We start from the raw sequence: 16196 nt of genomic DNA on the forward strand, positions 1-16196 counted from the left end.
TTCCAATTTGCTCGTCGTAGCAAGATTTTAAGCTTGCTGGCGGCGGGGTGATGTCCATTGCGTCGAGCTGTTGCTCCCAAGTCTGCTGCTTATATGTCGCTGCATACATATTCTCTAGAGTTGTGTCCACGTTGCGGTATTTATTGGCCATTTTTTGCCGCAAGTGGACCTTGTCCCAGAGGAGCGGGAAAAAATTGGCCAAATACTGCAACGGGAGCAAATTAGCCTTGCATCTATCCGATATAACCGCGCACACATTGTGGGCCAAGCCGAGGTTGAAAATGGAGTTAACAACAACGGCAAGTCCAGCCTTGATTTCTCGGCGCCCTGCGTCGGTGGCACGGATGTACAAATATTTCAGGCTTGTACCATCCACCTTTACCGCAGCAATTGCCAACGCCTTCCAACGTTTGAAATGAACCTGAAGTATATATATACATACATATATATTATGGTGTAATTTTTTTTAATTTTTTAAAAAACTATATTTTGGGCCACAGCAATTCTAGTGTTGACTAGTGTTATTAAGTTAAAAAATAAATAAAAATTAAATAATAACCCGATCTGATTCAGATTCGGCAATCTGGTAGATATGGTCATTCCACGAGACTTGTAGCCAGACAGACGGACAGACGGGAAAAAATATAATAAAGCTTACGTTGGTGGGTAAAATGATACTCGAATATCAATAGAAATGGCTGATGTACACATTGCCATTCGAGACGGATGAGAAGGCACTGGACTTTGCCCTTAAATTTTCTGAAGGACTCAAGCCGAGCACCCAACAAGACGCCGGCATAGTTAAATTAAATGGGAAAAAAGTTGAAGTGGAGTCTATCAGGAGCGTCCCACCCACACCCCCAGCCATGTGGAAACCAGAACCAACAACACCGGCAAGCGAAGAACCGGCATCACCGGCATCCCCGGCATCCCCGATGGAATCAAGAACACCGGCAGTTCTATTAACCAGGGAATCGTCAGCTGCAGCTCCCCCTCGCGACGAAACTCCCAAACGGGCTGGCGTACCGAAAACAACGCCCCCAGTGTTTCGACCAATAGAGGCCAGGACACCATCCTACGCGTGCAGCAGTATCTTTGGTGTTATACAGGGGACCCCCTCCCCTCGATACAGCGCGTTCACCGGTGGGTCCATCCGGCAGGAGCAGGAGGAGGAGACCATGACCGTGCTGAAAATTTTTAAGACGGCCGGGGCCAGATCATTGCTGCTGCGTGCGTGGCAGCCAGAGCCACTAACACCGGCGATGAGGAAGACGGCGATTAACACCATCGCCGACCATTTCATCCAAAGGGAGCAGAAGCTCACCCTCAAGGAATGTCGTGTTTTTGAGAGTCAGCTTCTGAACCTATTTCCCGGAGAAGAGGAATCAGATTACAGGACTGATCGGCGAGGAAAAATATATATTCGCTATAAAAATAAGTGCACCGCGGCAGCGTTTAAAAAAAATGTAAACAGGAAGCTGTTCCAGGCTCCCCAACCCACCTGTGTCGCCAATGTCTGTGACTCGAATTTGGTCGCAGGGGCTCCCTGAAATCTTTGACGAGATCGATAAAGACGAATACAAAAATAAATATATTTAAAAACAATAGATAACCGATTTCTTTACTAAATTGTATTTAGCATATGTCGCCCAAGAACAACCACGATCCCACAATGTCCAGCGACTCGGGGCAATGCAAATCATTGATAACGAGATCCGCCGACAGCTCGCGGAGCAGAAGGACAAATCTGGTGATCAGGAGAATGCCGATGATGACATGAATGGACAGCCGAATAATGATAATTTCCTTTGTTTTGTGTAAGATTTGTTTGTGTTTTTTTTGTTTGTTTTGTGTACTTATTAAAAACTCAAACTTGAAATTGAACTCGCCGTTGAATAAGAAGTTATGTGGATATTTTGTGGCTACTTTTTTAAAATTATCTTTAATTTGAGGTCGAAACTGCTGCTCCTCCGACTTAAGCAGCCCCTGGAACCCGATCGGTCGGATAGACTAACAGAAAAAAACAGTCGACATTAGTTTTTTCTGTATACAATATTTTAGATGGGCAGTTTTTTTTTTTGTTATTTTTTTGATTTAGTGTGATATCAGGAGTTTACGCGTCAGATACAGCTGCTCCACCTCTTATAGTCTTTGAGAACTAGGCTTCACATAGACGGAAAAAAAGATGGACTCGGATATTGATACTGATCAAAAATATATGTATGTAAATATTTATGTAGCTACTAAATGGGGCGGGGAACGATTCCTTTTGTCCGTTAACATTCATTTTTTATTTCTATACAGTTTTTAATTTTTATACCCGTACTCAAAAAGAGTTAAGGGATATATTAGATGTGTGGTAAAAGTGGATGTGTGTAACGCAGAGAAGGAAACGTTTCCGACCCCATAAAGTATATATATTCTTGATCAGCATCAATAGCCGAGTCGATATAGCCATGTCTGTCTGTCCGTCTGTCTGTCTGTCTGTCTGTCTCGATGAGCGCCTAGATCTCAGAGACTATAAGAGCTAGGGCAACCAAATTTGGTTTCCAGACTCATGTGATATCCCACTGTTACAAGTGTATTTCAAAATTTCGCCCCGCCCCCTTCCGCCCACACAAAGGACGAAAATCTGTGGCAGGCACATTTTTAAAGATACGATAAAAGTAAAAACGCAGTATCGTAGAGAATGCCCATATCTACCAGACTGCTGAATCTGAATCAGATCGGTTCATAATTATAGCCAAGATGACGAAATTAATTTTCAGTTGCTTCCCCTGCCCCCTCCTGACCACTACAACACAACTCATTTTCCTTCTCGCTCGCACACTCTGCCGCGTTCAGTGCGCGAGCAACCCCTAGCGGAGGAGATGTAGAATCTAAAGGGTACATGTATAATCTACATGTTAGATGTAGAATATACATTGATAGATTTAGATGTAGATAACAGATGTAGCAAAAAAATGTAAAATGTAAAATTTTTTTTTTTAATGCTAAAAGTAAATACTGACTGAGTACGGGTATAAGTAGAGTCGCGTCTTTAGAAGCGACTCACACGTTCCTTCTCGTTTATATTATATATTAAAAAGGGTGGAGCACAGGCCTAGCTCCTGCGAGCTTTCTTGCGAATGGGCCTCATAGTCTTCCTCTTCAATATTATCACAATCAACTTCGCCAACGTCCGCTGAAGGCACATCTGCAACTTTGGGAGATTGTTCAGTTAACTCCAACGTCTCCTCGTCAAAGTCAATAGCATCGTCATCGTCGCACAGATTTACGAGCTGCCAAGTTCTTTGGGGTACTCCTTGGTGACGAACAACTCAATGTAATCATTGAGATCCGGAGGGCTGATCATACGCTTCAGACTGTCTGCGAATAATTGTGGCTGCTTGTGTTGCGGCTGGAAAATGCCGGGACTGCGAAGACGGATTCTCAAATTGGTGATCACGCCGTTCTGGGGAATACTCTTCATGAGCTGCCGACTCGCAACATCCCGAACGCAGACTTGCTTATCCTTACCGCCAAAAGGCCTGAGTCTCGTCCTCCTCCAGGTGGAATTCCTGTAAACAACCATGATTAACCATGATGTCATTTTTATTGGAGTCACTCACCTTCATCCGTGGCGCTCGCCAATTGTGAAACACAAACGCCTTGCTAGTCTCCATCCTATTGACAACCACGCTGTGCAGTGCTACTGGGAACACAATGCTGAGGAGCATGATGCCACCGCTCAAGTCATATACGTTGCAGCAGCGGTCTAGGGACACTGTGTATAGGTAGGAGCCTCACTGCCCTCCTGGCTGCCATTGTCCAGCGGTGCAACTGAGAAGGTGAGATCCGGTACGCGCCATCTGGAGATAGGCCAGACGTGGAGCAGAGGCTTCATTGTGTTGGCTGCCAGAATATAATTCAGCCCAATCATAGCCAGACTGTGGCGTTGGGCATTTCCTCCGCCCCTCCGCCCCTCCGCCCTCACTCTATCAAAGAAAAAATAATGAAATTATCAATGAAATAATGAAACGCAGTTATCGTTATCAATGAAAATAATGAAATTATCAATGAAATAATGAAACGAGTTATCGGTATCAATGAAACTATCAATGAAAAAATATTTTTATAAAGTCACTGCTTGACACGTCATGTTCACGTCAAGGGCGAATGGCAAAAACCTCAATCATTCTGTCAAAAAAAGTGAAAACAAGATTATTCCGATTTTGTATATTTAATTGTAGAACTAAATACAGTTATTTAGGTTAAACATTAAAGCATTTAGAGGCAGCGCCAGCACTAGATAAAGTTGATCTTTAATCATGGGTATGCACAGGACAAGCAACACACTGCAATTCCATCCCCAAAAATCTGGGGGCCGGTGACGATGAGTCGTCGTCCCGTCTGTCATAAAAATAAAAAAAATATTGTTTGCAGGTGGGGTGCTAAGCTACTTTCGCGGACTGCTTGGCTCCAGGGAGATGCGCATATTGATACTGGGGCTGGACGGCGCTGGCAAGACGACGATCCTCTACAGACTGCAGGTGGGCGAAGTGGTGACAACGATACCCACGATTGGCTTCAACGTGGAGCAGGTGACATACAAGAACCTCAAGTTCCAGGTCTGGGACCTGGGCGGACAGACAAGTATTAGGTGAGTATGCCGCCAGCCGAAAGATAAAACCCAGACGAGTGAAAACCAGAGATAAAACCACGTGATCGTGATTGTTGTTTTCTAGGCCCTATTGGCGTTGCTATTACAGCAACACGGATGCTATTATATACGTGGTGGACTCGGCGGACCGTGATCGGATTGGCATTTCCAAGGACGAGCTGCTGTATATGCTGCGCGAGGAGGAGCTGGCCGGAGCGATACTCGTTGTCCTGGCCAACAAACAAGACATGGAGGGGTGCATGACCGTGGCCGAGGTGCATCATGCGTTAGGGCTGGAGAACCTTAAAAATCGCACATTTCAAATATTCAAAACATCCGCCACCAAAGGCGAGGGCCTGGACCAGGCCATGGACTGGCTATCCAACACTCTGCAGAGTCGTAAATAGTTCTCGTAATCAAGTCACACTCCCCATCCCCCAGCCCCCAGCCCCCTAGGCCGCCACCTACCCCTGTGTAAAAATATTTATCCAAAGCGTCGCCTGCTAAGGATTCGTCTACAGCTTTTTTTCAATTTTGCAAATTCGCGCAGAGAAATCCAAGAAACGAAACGAAAGAACTTTGTAATAACTTCTAGTAATATAATTATTAAATTATAGGATTAAACAAACCACAAAATTTGTATGCCCCGGGCCACGGGTACCGGCTACCATTCGGCCAGGCCAAATCTCAGCACACGCTTCTCCTGTGTGTCCAGCTCCATGCGCACCTTCTGTCTCATGTAAAATATGGGACAGTCGCGGTTCGAGCAGATGACCTCCTCGTGCAGCGATCCCTGACAGCGCTGGCATTCGGTCCAGAGGCGGGCAAAGGTCTCCTCGAGCCCACGCTTGGCACCCACCTCCTTCTGGTAGAGCTCACTCATCCGCGGCTCACAGTGCGGGCACAGGCACGCCTTCTCATAGCCCTTGGGCATCAGCGTTTTGCAGCCCAGGCACGCAGTCTTTTTGGTCATGAATCCGGCCAGGCCGCCCACCTTCGAGGTGACCACAGTGCGGGTGCGCGTGTGCTCGCCCTTGAGGAGTATGGACTCTGCCTTCTCCCCTAGGATCGGCTCGAATATCCTCAGCAGTGGCTTGGAGAGCTGCTGCTCCAGATAGTATGTGGCATCGATGGGCACGCTGTTCTCCAGGACATACAATGGATCCTCGGCCTTCTGATAGGCTGGCGTATTCTTGGCCGCCGCACAGATCACATAGGGAACGCGATCTCCCAGCTTGGGCGCAGTGCCCGGATCGCGCTTCTTCATTTTGGCGGCCAGCTCCACATGCGCCTGCTTGGCCGCATAGTCTGTCTTGGCCAGCTCCTTGGTGATGACCAGCTGGGAGATGTCAATGCGATTGCAGAGCAGATCCGCAATCACCTGCTTGACATAGGTGACGGCGCCGTCGGGATCGCGCTCAATGAGCAGCTTTTGCAGGCAGGTGTTCATCAGGTTGGCCACCAGCGGCGAGTTGTCCCGCCGCACCGTCTCGATGCCCTTGCAGTCCATCTTGTCGTAGGTCTCTGGCCGTGTGAAATACAATCCAGCGTAGCGCTTCTTGTTGATCAGCAGGTAGGGATAGTAGACCTTCTCGAATTCCAGCTTTATCGGATGAACAAACTTGGCACTGACCAGCTCGGCCGCCTCCCTGCCCAGCTCCATGCTGCGCTCCAGCGTCTTGACGCCGAAATTCACCATCACAGAGTCCGTGTCGCCGTAGATGACGACGGCATCGTTCTCGTAGCCATTTGCACGGGTGTAGTGAGATTCCACTTCGTTCTTGGTCAGTTCTATCATGGTTCTGCCGTAGGCTGTGACACTGCCGGAGATCTCCAGGCATGGCAGCTTGCCCACTTGGGCACCGGTGAAACCGTACACAGAGTTGGCTGAGATTTTCAGTGCCAATTGCCGGCCATCGAGGACCTTGCGCTTGAATGGGTCCGTCTCCACTTTTAGGTCATTCTTGGCCCGCTTTCGGGCAGCCAGCAGGGACTCTAAGATCTCTGGCAGCAGACCGCGACGCACCTCCGACTTGACAAAGTAATTGTTGGCCGGCGTGCGCTCCACTTGATCGTCCTGCAGGCCATCCTTCTGCCGGAGCTTCTCCCGCGTTCCGCCCAGCACCAGGGTGGTGTAACAGAGATTGTGGGCCATCATTATGCTGGGGTACAGCGAGGCGAAATCCAACGTGGATATGGGATCGGCATAGTAGCCACGCTTCGGCTCGATTACCGTGGCTCCCTCGTACTGCTCGTCCGATCCCTGCGCCGTGTACGAGGGCATTATGTAGCCCTTGGTCTTGGCCTTGCGCAGCAGTTGGCTCACCACTTTGATCTGCTGTCCTCGGGTGAGCAGGCACTCCAGCGAGACGCCCGTTACCCTGGCCATCTCCATGTAGTTGACTATGGCCATGAGCTTCTCCAGCAGGCGGAGCGGCAGATACGCATCCTTGAGGCAGTACATGGCCAGGCGGCGTCGCGTCTGCTCGTCTCCGTTCTGCAGGTCCGTGATGATGCTGTGGTGCACATCCTCCTTCTGCTCCTGCAGGAAGTGGTAGCTGACCGCGTTGAGGGTGTACGAACGGAGTTTATATTCCCGCAGCAGGACGAACAGCAGATCGAAGGGCACGCGGCCCTCGAAGTTCACATACTGATTCTCCCGCCGACCCATTTGCTTGGACTGCAGCACCTGCTCCTTGATCACGGACCGTATGTTCTTGATCCGGCCCAGATACTCGAAATTCTTCACCTTCAGGTGGGCCGCCCGATTGATCAGGTAGGGAATGTCAAAGTTGTTGATGTTGTAGCCGGTGAGGATGTCCGGATCCACCTCGCGCACAAACGCGGACCACTTGTCCAGCATCTGGTGCTCCTTGTCGTGGCACAGCACCTGGCTGCCAATGATGGGGGCACACACATTCAGGGTGAAGACATTGCGTATGAAGGGCTCCGGCTCGCCCTGCCGTATGACCATGTTGGCGATCTGTATCACGGGGTCCATTTTGGCCTCCGGGAAGATGCCCTTGCGGCCAGCGCACTCAATGTCAAAGGAGAGGATGCGGAACGGGGCCACCTTGGACCATTCGCCCTCGGGTTCGTGGGAGATGAACCTGTCGAAGGCCACATCCACCTCAATCTGACAGCGGGACTCGGGCAGTGGCTTGCTGTTGCCTCCCCTCAGCCGCCAATGGCCCTGCGGCAGCTCGATCCAGTTGCAGCCCACCACGCCAGTGTCCACCATGAAGCGTATGTCAAAGTCGATGTTATTCTCAAAGGCGCGACAGTCCTGGAAATCAATCTCGGCCATGATCACCTCCTTCTTGAGCAGACGCGAAGCGGCGGCCACAAACCGCGGCAGTGTCACCGTAATCTTGATGTACCTTTGCTTCTGGTCCCCGTTGTAGCCATGAATGTTCAGCTTCTCCACCAGCTCCACCATCAGCACTGCCTCCTGGACATTATCCTTGTTGTTGCGTATATCGGCAATGGTCTTCTGGTCCAGCGCCTTTTGCAGCTTCTCGCAGTGATATTCCTCGAAACTCGTGGGGGCTTCGATATAGAAGTACGGACAGTAGCCGTGCACATGACAGCACACCGAATTGCCCTGCATCGTCACGCCGAACATACGCACCACCGGCACAGGTCCCAGCTGTGCGCCGGGCATGCCAGGCAGCGGCTGGCCCAGATAGTTCTCTACATCCAATTGCTGGAACTGCAAGTTGTCTTTGCTGGGATCCAGTTTCGGTGGGTCAGGCCGTGACCATCGCTCGCTGGTTTGCTGATTCTCGGGTCCATCGCCCAGGAGCAGGGTCTGGTCCAGCTCTTCACTGTTTTCAAAGGCTGCCAGCTCCGCCTCGAAGTCCATTTCCTCATCTTCGTCGGGATTCCTGAGGCCCAAAGAAATGTTTGACTATGCATTTCACAACCTCGCATTGACGCTCACCTGGGCTTCTTGGCCTGGCCATTGGTGTTGTTGTTAAATTTACGCTTGGCGTCCATAATAAATGGTGTATGTGTATAAATAAAATAAACTCATGGAAGTGCGCAAAATTGATGCCAAAAAATAAGGCGGGCGCCAGGGCTACAAAACCGTAATAGAGTTGCCGTACTCGACTGTGGAAGTACTGCCCTGAAATGTTGCAGCGTTGCCGTACTCGATTGCGGAAATACTGCCCTGAAAATGTCTAACGGTTTTTTAAAGTGCTATGACTAGCTGGAGAAAATAAAAGATGTTGAAAAACTACGTCACGAGTGATTTTTATGGTTCTACGATCCACAAAGGTAAATAGGACATATCAAATGCTCTACCACCAGCAACTACATTTTGCATCCAACCTTATCCAACCTTTATCCTTTATCCAATGCATGGATCGGATCATTCGCGTTGAATGAAGCGTCATGAAGGCGCAAGGCGAGTTAAGTGGGATTGTTTGATAAAATCATAAATAATGTTTTAATGGAGCTTGGAACAAAACATTTAACACTAATTAAAAGAAATAAGGTATACAAAAGTACATACGCATAGAAAAAACTTGGTTGACCAGCAACACTGACGTCACATTTAGTCAACATTTACGTTTTATGCTTTGGCCGTTTTTGTTTGAGCCTTAATATGCGAATAATGCAATAAAAAGGACTTCTGAAAACTTGACAATCTTGTAGAAAATTTATGTATCTATGGGATAAAATTACTTGTTTAGGGCTGAGACTCCCAGCTAGCTAGTAATATTAAACGGAATAGCAAAATCGAGGAATATCAACGTTGAATGTTTTGAAAAAAACAATCGATACTATCGTAATAGTATCGGGCTGAAATAATTATTAAAAAACCATTGAAACCTTTTAGGAACTTGTCCATTGTTAAAATTAGATGCCACCTGTCGATTTGTTTACAAATGTGTCTTCGTATTTTAGCAGCCAATCCAAACATATCAAAAGCGCAACGACTGTAGCTCGATACTATCATGATAGTCGCAAAACCGTCGATAGTAGAGGCTAGCAGTAAAATATCGATACTATCGATAGTGCCCTCGATGGTTTGACACCTCTAATCAAACGCATTAAATTAATATAAATAAATTCAGCTCGGGTGTCCCATGGTCCTATGCGTGGTTCATAGTGGGAAAAAACAAGCAGCTGCCTGCAGGATTAACTGAAATGACAAGGTGGCAGTGAACAACTTGAACTACCTGACCGAGCATTGCCTTGCCTGGTGGGGGTGTCGTCCGTCTCTTCTCTCCTCGCTCTGCCATCCGTCTCTCTCTCTCGCACGCGTTGTATTGGCAGGAGGGGGATGGTTAATGTTACGAACGTATAGAAGTGAATCACATTTTAAGGAATAATCGCAAATCATGTACCAAAGCGCCTGCAATGCGGCCACAACGGGCTCTTGTGTTCCTGGAGCAGGCAATCAGACCGATAACGAAAGGCAGTCGGCATTGATTGCCCAGCAACCACCCACCGCCCCAGTGGAGCCCGATTACAGTGGCTTCGATATCGTTAAGGCCACCCAGTACGGCGCCATAGCCAGGGTCCGGGAGCTGGTCGAGTCTGGCTGGGATGTGAACCAGCCGGATAGCGAGACGGTCACGCTCCTCCATTGGGCGGCGATCAACAATCGACGGGACATCATCAGGTACTTCCTGGAGAAGGGCGCCACCGTAGATGCCGTTGGGGGTGAGCTGAATGCCACGCCCCTGCACTGGGCCACCAGGCAGGGGCATCTGGGTGCCGTAGTCCTGCTCATGGCCGCCGGTGCTGATCCACGGATACGGGATGCGGAGGGCTGCTCCTGCATACACATTGCAGCTCAGTTCGCCCACACCGCCCTGGTGGCCTACTTCATAGCCAAGGGCGTGGATCCGGATCTACAGGATAGGGGTGGAATGACGGCGCTTATGTGGGCAGCATGGAAGGTGAGTGGCGTGGATATACTCTGGCATTCCCTTCATGACGACCCTTGACCCACTCTCAATCATTCAGGTGTGCGCCTTGGATCCCGTGCGCTTGCTGCTCACCCTCGGAGCCAATCCCGCCATGGTGGACTACACGCATGGCAACACAGCCTTGCATTGGGCCATCCTGGCACGCAATGCCACCGCCATTTCCACACTGGTGCTCAAGTCGAAGGCCTCGCTGGACGTTCCCAATATGCGGGAGAGACGCCGCTGACGATGCTCGAGTCTCAAACGGGCGCCATCTGGATCGGGGCCAAGGTAATGGATCGCGTGCGAGAGGCAGCGCTCACCTCACAGCAGCGACGCTCGCTGGTGTCCAAGCTGCGGCACGACAAACGCTTGCGATGGTGGTCGATGGTGGCCTGCCCCTTCACCGCCTTCTATCTGGCAGGGATCGTGTTCACCCTGAACACGCTGTATATCATTAAGTTTTTCCTGCTCGGCTGCTTGTACGGCATATTCCACACCATTGGCAAGATCCTCTTCGATGAGCACCTGATGGCCCTGCTCCCGTTGAGCGTCTACCTGGCCACCAAGGCGTGGTTCTATGTCACCTGGCTGATGTATATCGATGATGCGGTCTCCCTAACAGCCACTGTATGCTTCCTACTCTGCTCCCTGATATTGTGGGTGTGCTTCCTCAAGTCGTGGAAGGGAGATCCCGGCATCATCCGACCCACCAGGGAACAGCGATTCAAGGTGAGAGCTCTGGCATATCCCTACAATTCGTTTACTGAACTCTTTCTGAACTCTTACAGACCATCATTGAGCTATCGGAACGGGGTGGCATTGGTTTTGAGCCCGCCTCCTTTTGCTCCGGTTGCCTGGTGAGGCGGCCCATACGCTCCAAGCACTGTTCGGTGTGCGATCGTTGTGTGGCAAGGTTCGATCATCATTGCCCCTGGGTTGGCAACTGCATTGGGCTGAAGAATCACAGCTTCTTCATGGGATTCCTCTGGATGCTGCTGATCATGTGCGTCTGGATGCTCTACGGCGGCTCCAAGTACTATGTGAATCAGTGCAATGTGCACTTTGATGGTGAGTCTAAAGTCGAAATTCTCTTATCGGATTCAACCATTACGTTCATTGCAGACTTCGTTGGGGCTATGCGAGCGATTGGCAACTGCAATGCCTGGGTGGGCTGGGTTATGGGCAATGCCCTGCTGCACATGTCCTGGGTGATTCTGTTGACCATTTGCCAGACATATCAGGTGATTTGCCTGGGCATGACCACCAATGAGCGCATGAACCGTGGACGCTATCGTCACTTCCAGGCCAAGGGCGGGCACAGCCCGTTCACGCGCGGTCCCATCCAGAATCTTATTGACTTTTTGGAGTGCAGCTGCTTTGGCCTGGTGCAGCCGAAGCGTGTCGATTGGATGAACTACTACGACTATGATGCCAGTGAGCATCCGACCATCGAGAAGGAGCCGCTGCTCAGCGTGGACTGCCCGGACGGGATGGGTGGCGATCATCAGTATGTGTAGGATAAGTCCTATCGGGATGCGAAGACGCTTCAAATGCCCATAGCGCATGTCTAACGACGGAACTGCTTTCGAAAACAAACCGCAACAGCTTCTTCTCAACCCCATCCCTAAACCCCCTACCCAACCCCCTTACCCATTCCGTATGATTTCCGAAAACCCCTTGTAATTGGTACGCTCTGCTGCAAGCTATACAACAAAAAATAGAACCAACGATTCACAACTGAATTCTACAAACAAAACCAGAAGACAGACAGAAGCGTCATTGCCGACCGATATCGGATATTGGATGGATGAAGAGTGGTTTATGGGGGGACGGGACCCTCACTCCCCTCCCCCCACCACATACATACGTACATATTAATGCATGTATTACTGTAATTACTCTGTACATTTCTGCATATTAATTCTGCATCTTACACACACAAAAACACGACTACACTTTGATAATAAGCTGAAATTACTCCGCGCGAACCGACACGATTTTGTCCCCTCTCAAGTATTTGTAATACCAAAAAAACAGAAAGAGAAAAACAAGAAAACGTATGAAAAGAAACACCGAACAAATGCAATACCTAATCTAAAAACTAAATGCAATATGAATCAAAACGAAAGCAAAATTTTAGTTAAGCGTGCAATATTCAAGATTCCAATTCAACTAATAAGATATTTAACAAATTTGTGAAGCGCACACCACAAACCACAACTGAAAAAGAAAACACCAAAAGAACTTTATACGAGTAGATATCAAACACACACACACAAAGTAACCCATATTTGTATTCTCTTTGAAGCTGAACCTGTGCGAAGTTCCCCGTTTCGGGGGAGTCTCAAATTATTAGGAAAATGTAAAGTCTTAGTCAAAAGTGTGTAATTAATTGTATTTGCATTTGGGAACTACTATATTTCAGCGGAAGAGGCTCTCTAGGGAAACTTCGCATAGGGTAAGGCTATTCCCAAGCACCCAAGCACCCTAGCATACTTAAATAACAAATTCTAAATGCGATCCGATTCTAATAATGCACTAGTCTAGTCAGAAAATCATTTAAGTGAAATGTTTAAGTGCAACAACAGCCACAAAAATCGATACAAACAAAAAAGAATATTGCGTATATGCCAATATGTATATCAAAATATGTATATGTAGCTATGAAATTAAATATTTATATTTATAATGTATGCATCTCTAATACGGTGCGGGGAAGAACAAAAGGAATTTCAGCAACCTGAGAGCACGCAAAAAAATAACGATCTGTTTCGCAACACGTTACTTAAATGCATTTAAAATTAATTCAAAACGATATCTACAGCAAAGCAAATCTAATGTTGAATCCTTCAAACAACAGCAAACATTTTCAACTATTGTATGGTACTAGAAAATATTGATATATAAAACAACACAACAATAACTTTTTCAATGTATTTTATATTTGAGATTATACAAAACGAAGACGAAAAAGACGACGATGATTACATATGATCGGAAGATGATGGTGTGCTGGGCCCCGATCACAGTACGATTTGCTATGAAAGTTATTTGTTTAGAATTGATTTTTGTATATCCTTCTCGCGCTCGTTTAAAAAAGCTTTGAAAAGACTACTATAAGCAACAAAAACAAGTACTAACATCAAGCCACATCAAGGCGCATTAATAATCGAGTTTAAGTGCTTTCTGGCCTCAATAAATGGCCAACATCAAAGCCCCATTGCCTACATCTTTAGTTTAGCAGCTAAGTTCAAGACAAATATATATACAAATAAAACGAAGATATATGATATATTATATATCTTTATATACATATATAAATAAATGTGAATGTATTAAATAGTGTGTAGAACGATGAAAATTGTGAGACCCACGAGGTGTCTTGTCTGTATGTATGTATGTGTAATAATGTGGCGTTTAAAACAAATTTAAATAATATTAAACTTTATTCCGTATTCGAACAACAACAAAAAAAAACAAATATGGATGTGTATTTTAAAGGGTTTTTGATAGCTTTAATAGAATCGGCACGCACACCAATAAATTTTCTGCAGTGCGATTTTGTGCGTATACAGCATGGAAATCGGATCATTGTATTGGACCAACCACTGTACTACACGTGTGCGTGAGCGGCAGAGCAGCAGCACAAAAGATAGGGCTGTGCCGAGCCCGGCGTATACTTACAATGGAAGCTCTATGTGTGTATAGCTACGAGTAGTATGGGGAATATACTATATATGGTTTCAATGCCATGCACTAGAACATGTTTGATCTATTATAATGAAACTCGAATTAGATTGGGTTTTATTATTTTTTTTTATTGTTTTGATGACATAATATTCTGTAGAATTTAAATTGTTTCTTTTTTTTTCGTTTAATTTTGTTTTTTGTTGTCGACATTGATGCATTTATAGGATCCTTTTTTTAAAAATAGGCTTTGTTGTTGCTTTTTTGTATGATAAATTAAGTTGAATGGTGGTTTTATCCTTTTGTGTGATTTTTGCTTTTGAATTATGTTTATTAAAAGTAAAACATTTAAATATATATATGCAATTATTAAAACACACACAATTATCGATCGCATTTTACACTTAGATTTCGTGATTAGCTTGAATCCGTTCTTACATCCATCGTTATATTTTAGCAGCAGGTGTAAATGATATACAATATATAGTTATTCTTGCTTTATGTATACATAAAATTACTTGCTTCGATTGCAAATCATATATATGAGAATATAGCGCGTTTGCAACGTGCCAAATTTTGTATATATGTATTTTGCTTTGATTCATTATTTTACTTTTTTAGTTTTATAGAAAATTAAAAAAACTCAAAGGCCTATGCACTAAAGAAAAGAATTGTTGGGTTAGTTTAAGGAAATATATAAAGATATAAGATAGATATATAGATATAGTATATGCATATAGAGAAGAGGTTGAAGGTTAAAGGAAGAGTCTCGTCCAGGACTGTGGTCTGTGTGGTGTGTGGATCTGTTTCTGAAGAATGTCTGGGGCATAGCAATAGCGTCTTTGGTCTAAATAGATATATAATATATGTATCAGGTGGGATTTCGGCGTGGCCAGCTTGAGCTCAATATATACTATATATATATATATATAAAAATATATATATGTATGTATGTATGTATGATTTGTTTTTGGTCGGAGTTGAAAGAAGCTTTAGGTATTCCATTTTTCATCGTTTTGCACACAGAGAAAGTAGAGGAGTTGAACCGAAAAGTAGGTCAAAAGTATACATATATCGCAAGGCGTTTATGCGTAAGCGCACTTGACAAAGGAGGATGAGGGAGAATGTGAAAAAAATCGAACATAAAGTGGTTAAAATATATATAGCCCTCCCCCTGTCGCCCTCCGCTCCCTTCGTCCTGCCCCCGCCTCCTCCCCCTCGTCCCTCCCCGGTGCGCTCCCGCCCCCTCTCCCGCTCTCTATATACATATATATATATATACTCGCACTCGTATGTATAATCCTTTAAGCTTAGAAAATTGGTTGCTAACTGAGCTTGGGCGTGGCACAAAGGCAGGAATTTGAATTTACATCAAGATTTTGATAGCGAAGAATTCACAATTCACGGAAAAAGGGGATTATGTATGTTCGAAAAATGTCATCATAGAAATTCCCGATTTTGTGCCACAGAGAAGCGCAGTTGGGGTTTGTTTCTGTTAACTACGGTCTCGCCGCAGACTCTTTAGATGCCTTTTAGATCGATCTCGGGATATCATTATCTTATCCGCTTTTACCCTCCAGCACTGCAACTAAAACTCGTTTATACGTGGGGCCCCAATCCACAGCGCCCCACAACCGACACTGCCGCCTGCCAGAGACATTTCAGGAAACCAGATTCTGAATCAGAGCCATCTCCGATCGACCACCAACACGTGACATTTGGAGTGCGGCAGAGAGTGCAGTGGTAGGAAGTCCACGCATAAACGATCTATCAATAAATATACCAAATATTTATACATTATACATGCCTTAGTGCCTACGAACGCATGTGTAGACACATGCCTTAAATATAGTATTTCTATATATATATATATATATATATGTATTGTATATATAAATTTCTTTTAGTACACATATTAAATATTTTCTTTTAAGTTTTTT

At 46.2% G+C, this 16196-nt stretch overlaps 3 protein-coding genes across 3 annotated transcripts; 2 read left to right on the forward strand and 1 right to left on the reverse strand.

Annotated features, from left to right (window-relative positions):
- The first annotated feature begins 4156 nt into the window (after positions 1-4156).
- LOC111067793 (ADP-ribosylation factor-like protein 1) lies at positions 4157-5256 on the forward strand. The gene is made up of 3 exons (XM_022357100.2): positions 4157-4314; positions 4426-4642; positions 4728-5256. The coding sequence occupies exons 1-3, from the start codon at positions 4311-4313 to the stop codon at positions 5047-5049; spliced, it is 543 nt and encodes a 180-aa protein (XP_022212792.1). The 5' UTR covers positions 4157-4310; the 3' UTR covers positions 5050-5256.
- On the reverse strand, positions 5231-8741 carry LOC111067792 (DNA polymerase delta catalytic subunit). The gene is made up of 2 exons (XM_022357098.2): positions 8586-8741; positions 5231-8529 (listed from the first exon to the last, which is right to left on the reverse strand). Exons 1-2 carry the CDS (start codon positions 8639-8641, stop codon positions 5307-5309), a joined length of 3279 nt encoding a protein of 1092 aa, XP_022212790.1. The 5' UTR covers positions 8642-8741; the 3' UTR covers positions 5231-5306.
- A 916-nt stretch (positions 8742-9657) lies between these two features.
- On the forward strand, positions 9658-12789 carry LOC111067776 (palmitoyltransferase Hip14). The gene is given in 5 exon segments (XM_022357081.2): positions 9658-10557; positions 10625-10793; positions 10796-11298; positions 11358-11637; positions 11692-12789. Coding segments are annotated over 5 exon segments (1911 nt in total). The 5' UTR covers positions 9658-9993; the 3' UTR covers positions 12087-12789.
- The last annotated feature ends 3407 nt before the right edge of the window (positions 12790-16196 follow it).

This window comes from Drosophila obscura, unplaced genomic scaffold (genome assembly GCF_018151105.1).
Source record: "Drosophila obscura isolate BZ-5 IFL unplaced genomic scaffold, ASM1815110v1 contig_181, whole genome shotgun sequence".
Classification (NCBI taxonomy): Eukaryota; Metazoa; Arthropoda; class Insecta; order Diptera; family Drosophilidae; genus Drosophila; species Drosophila obscura.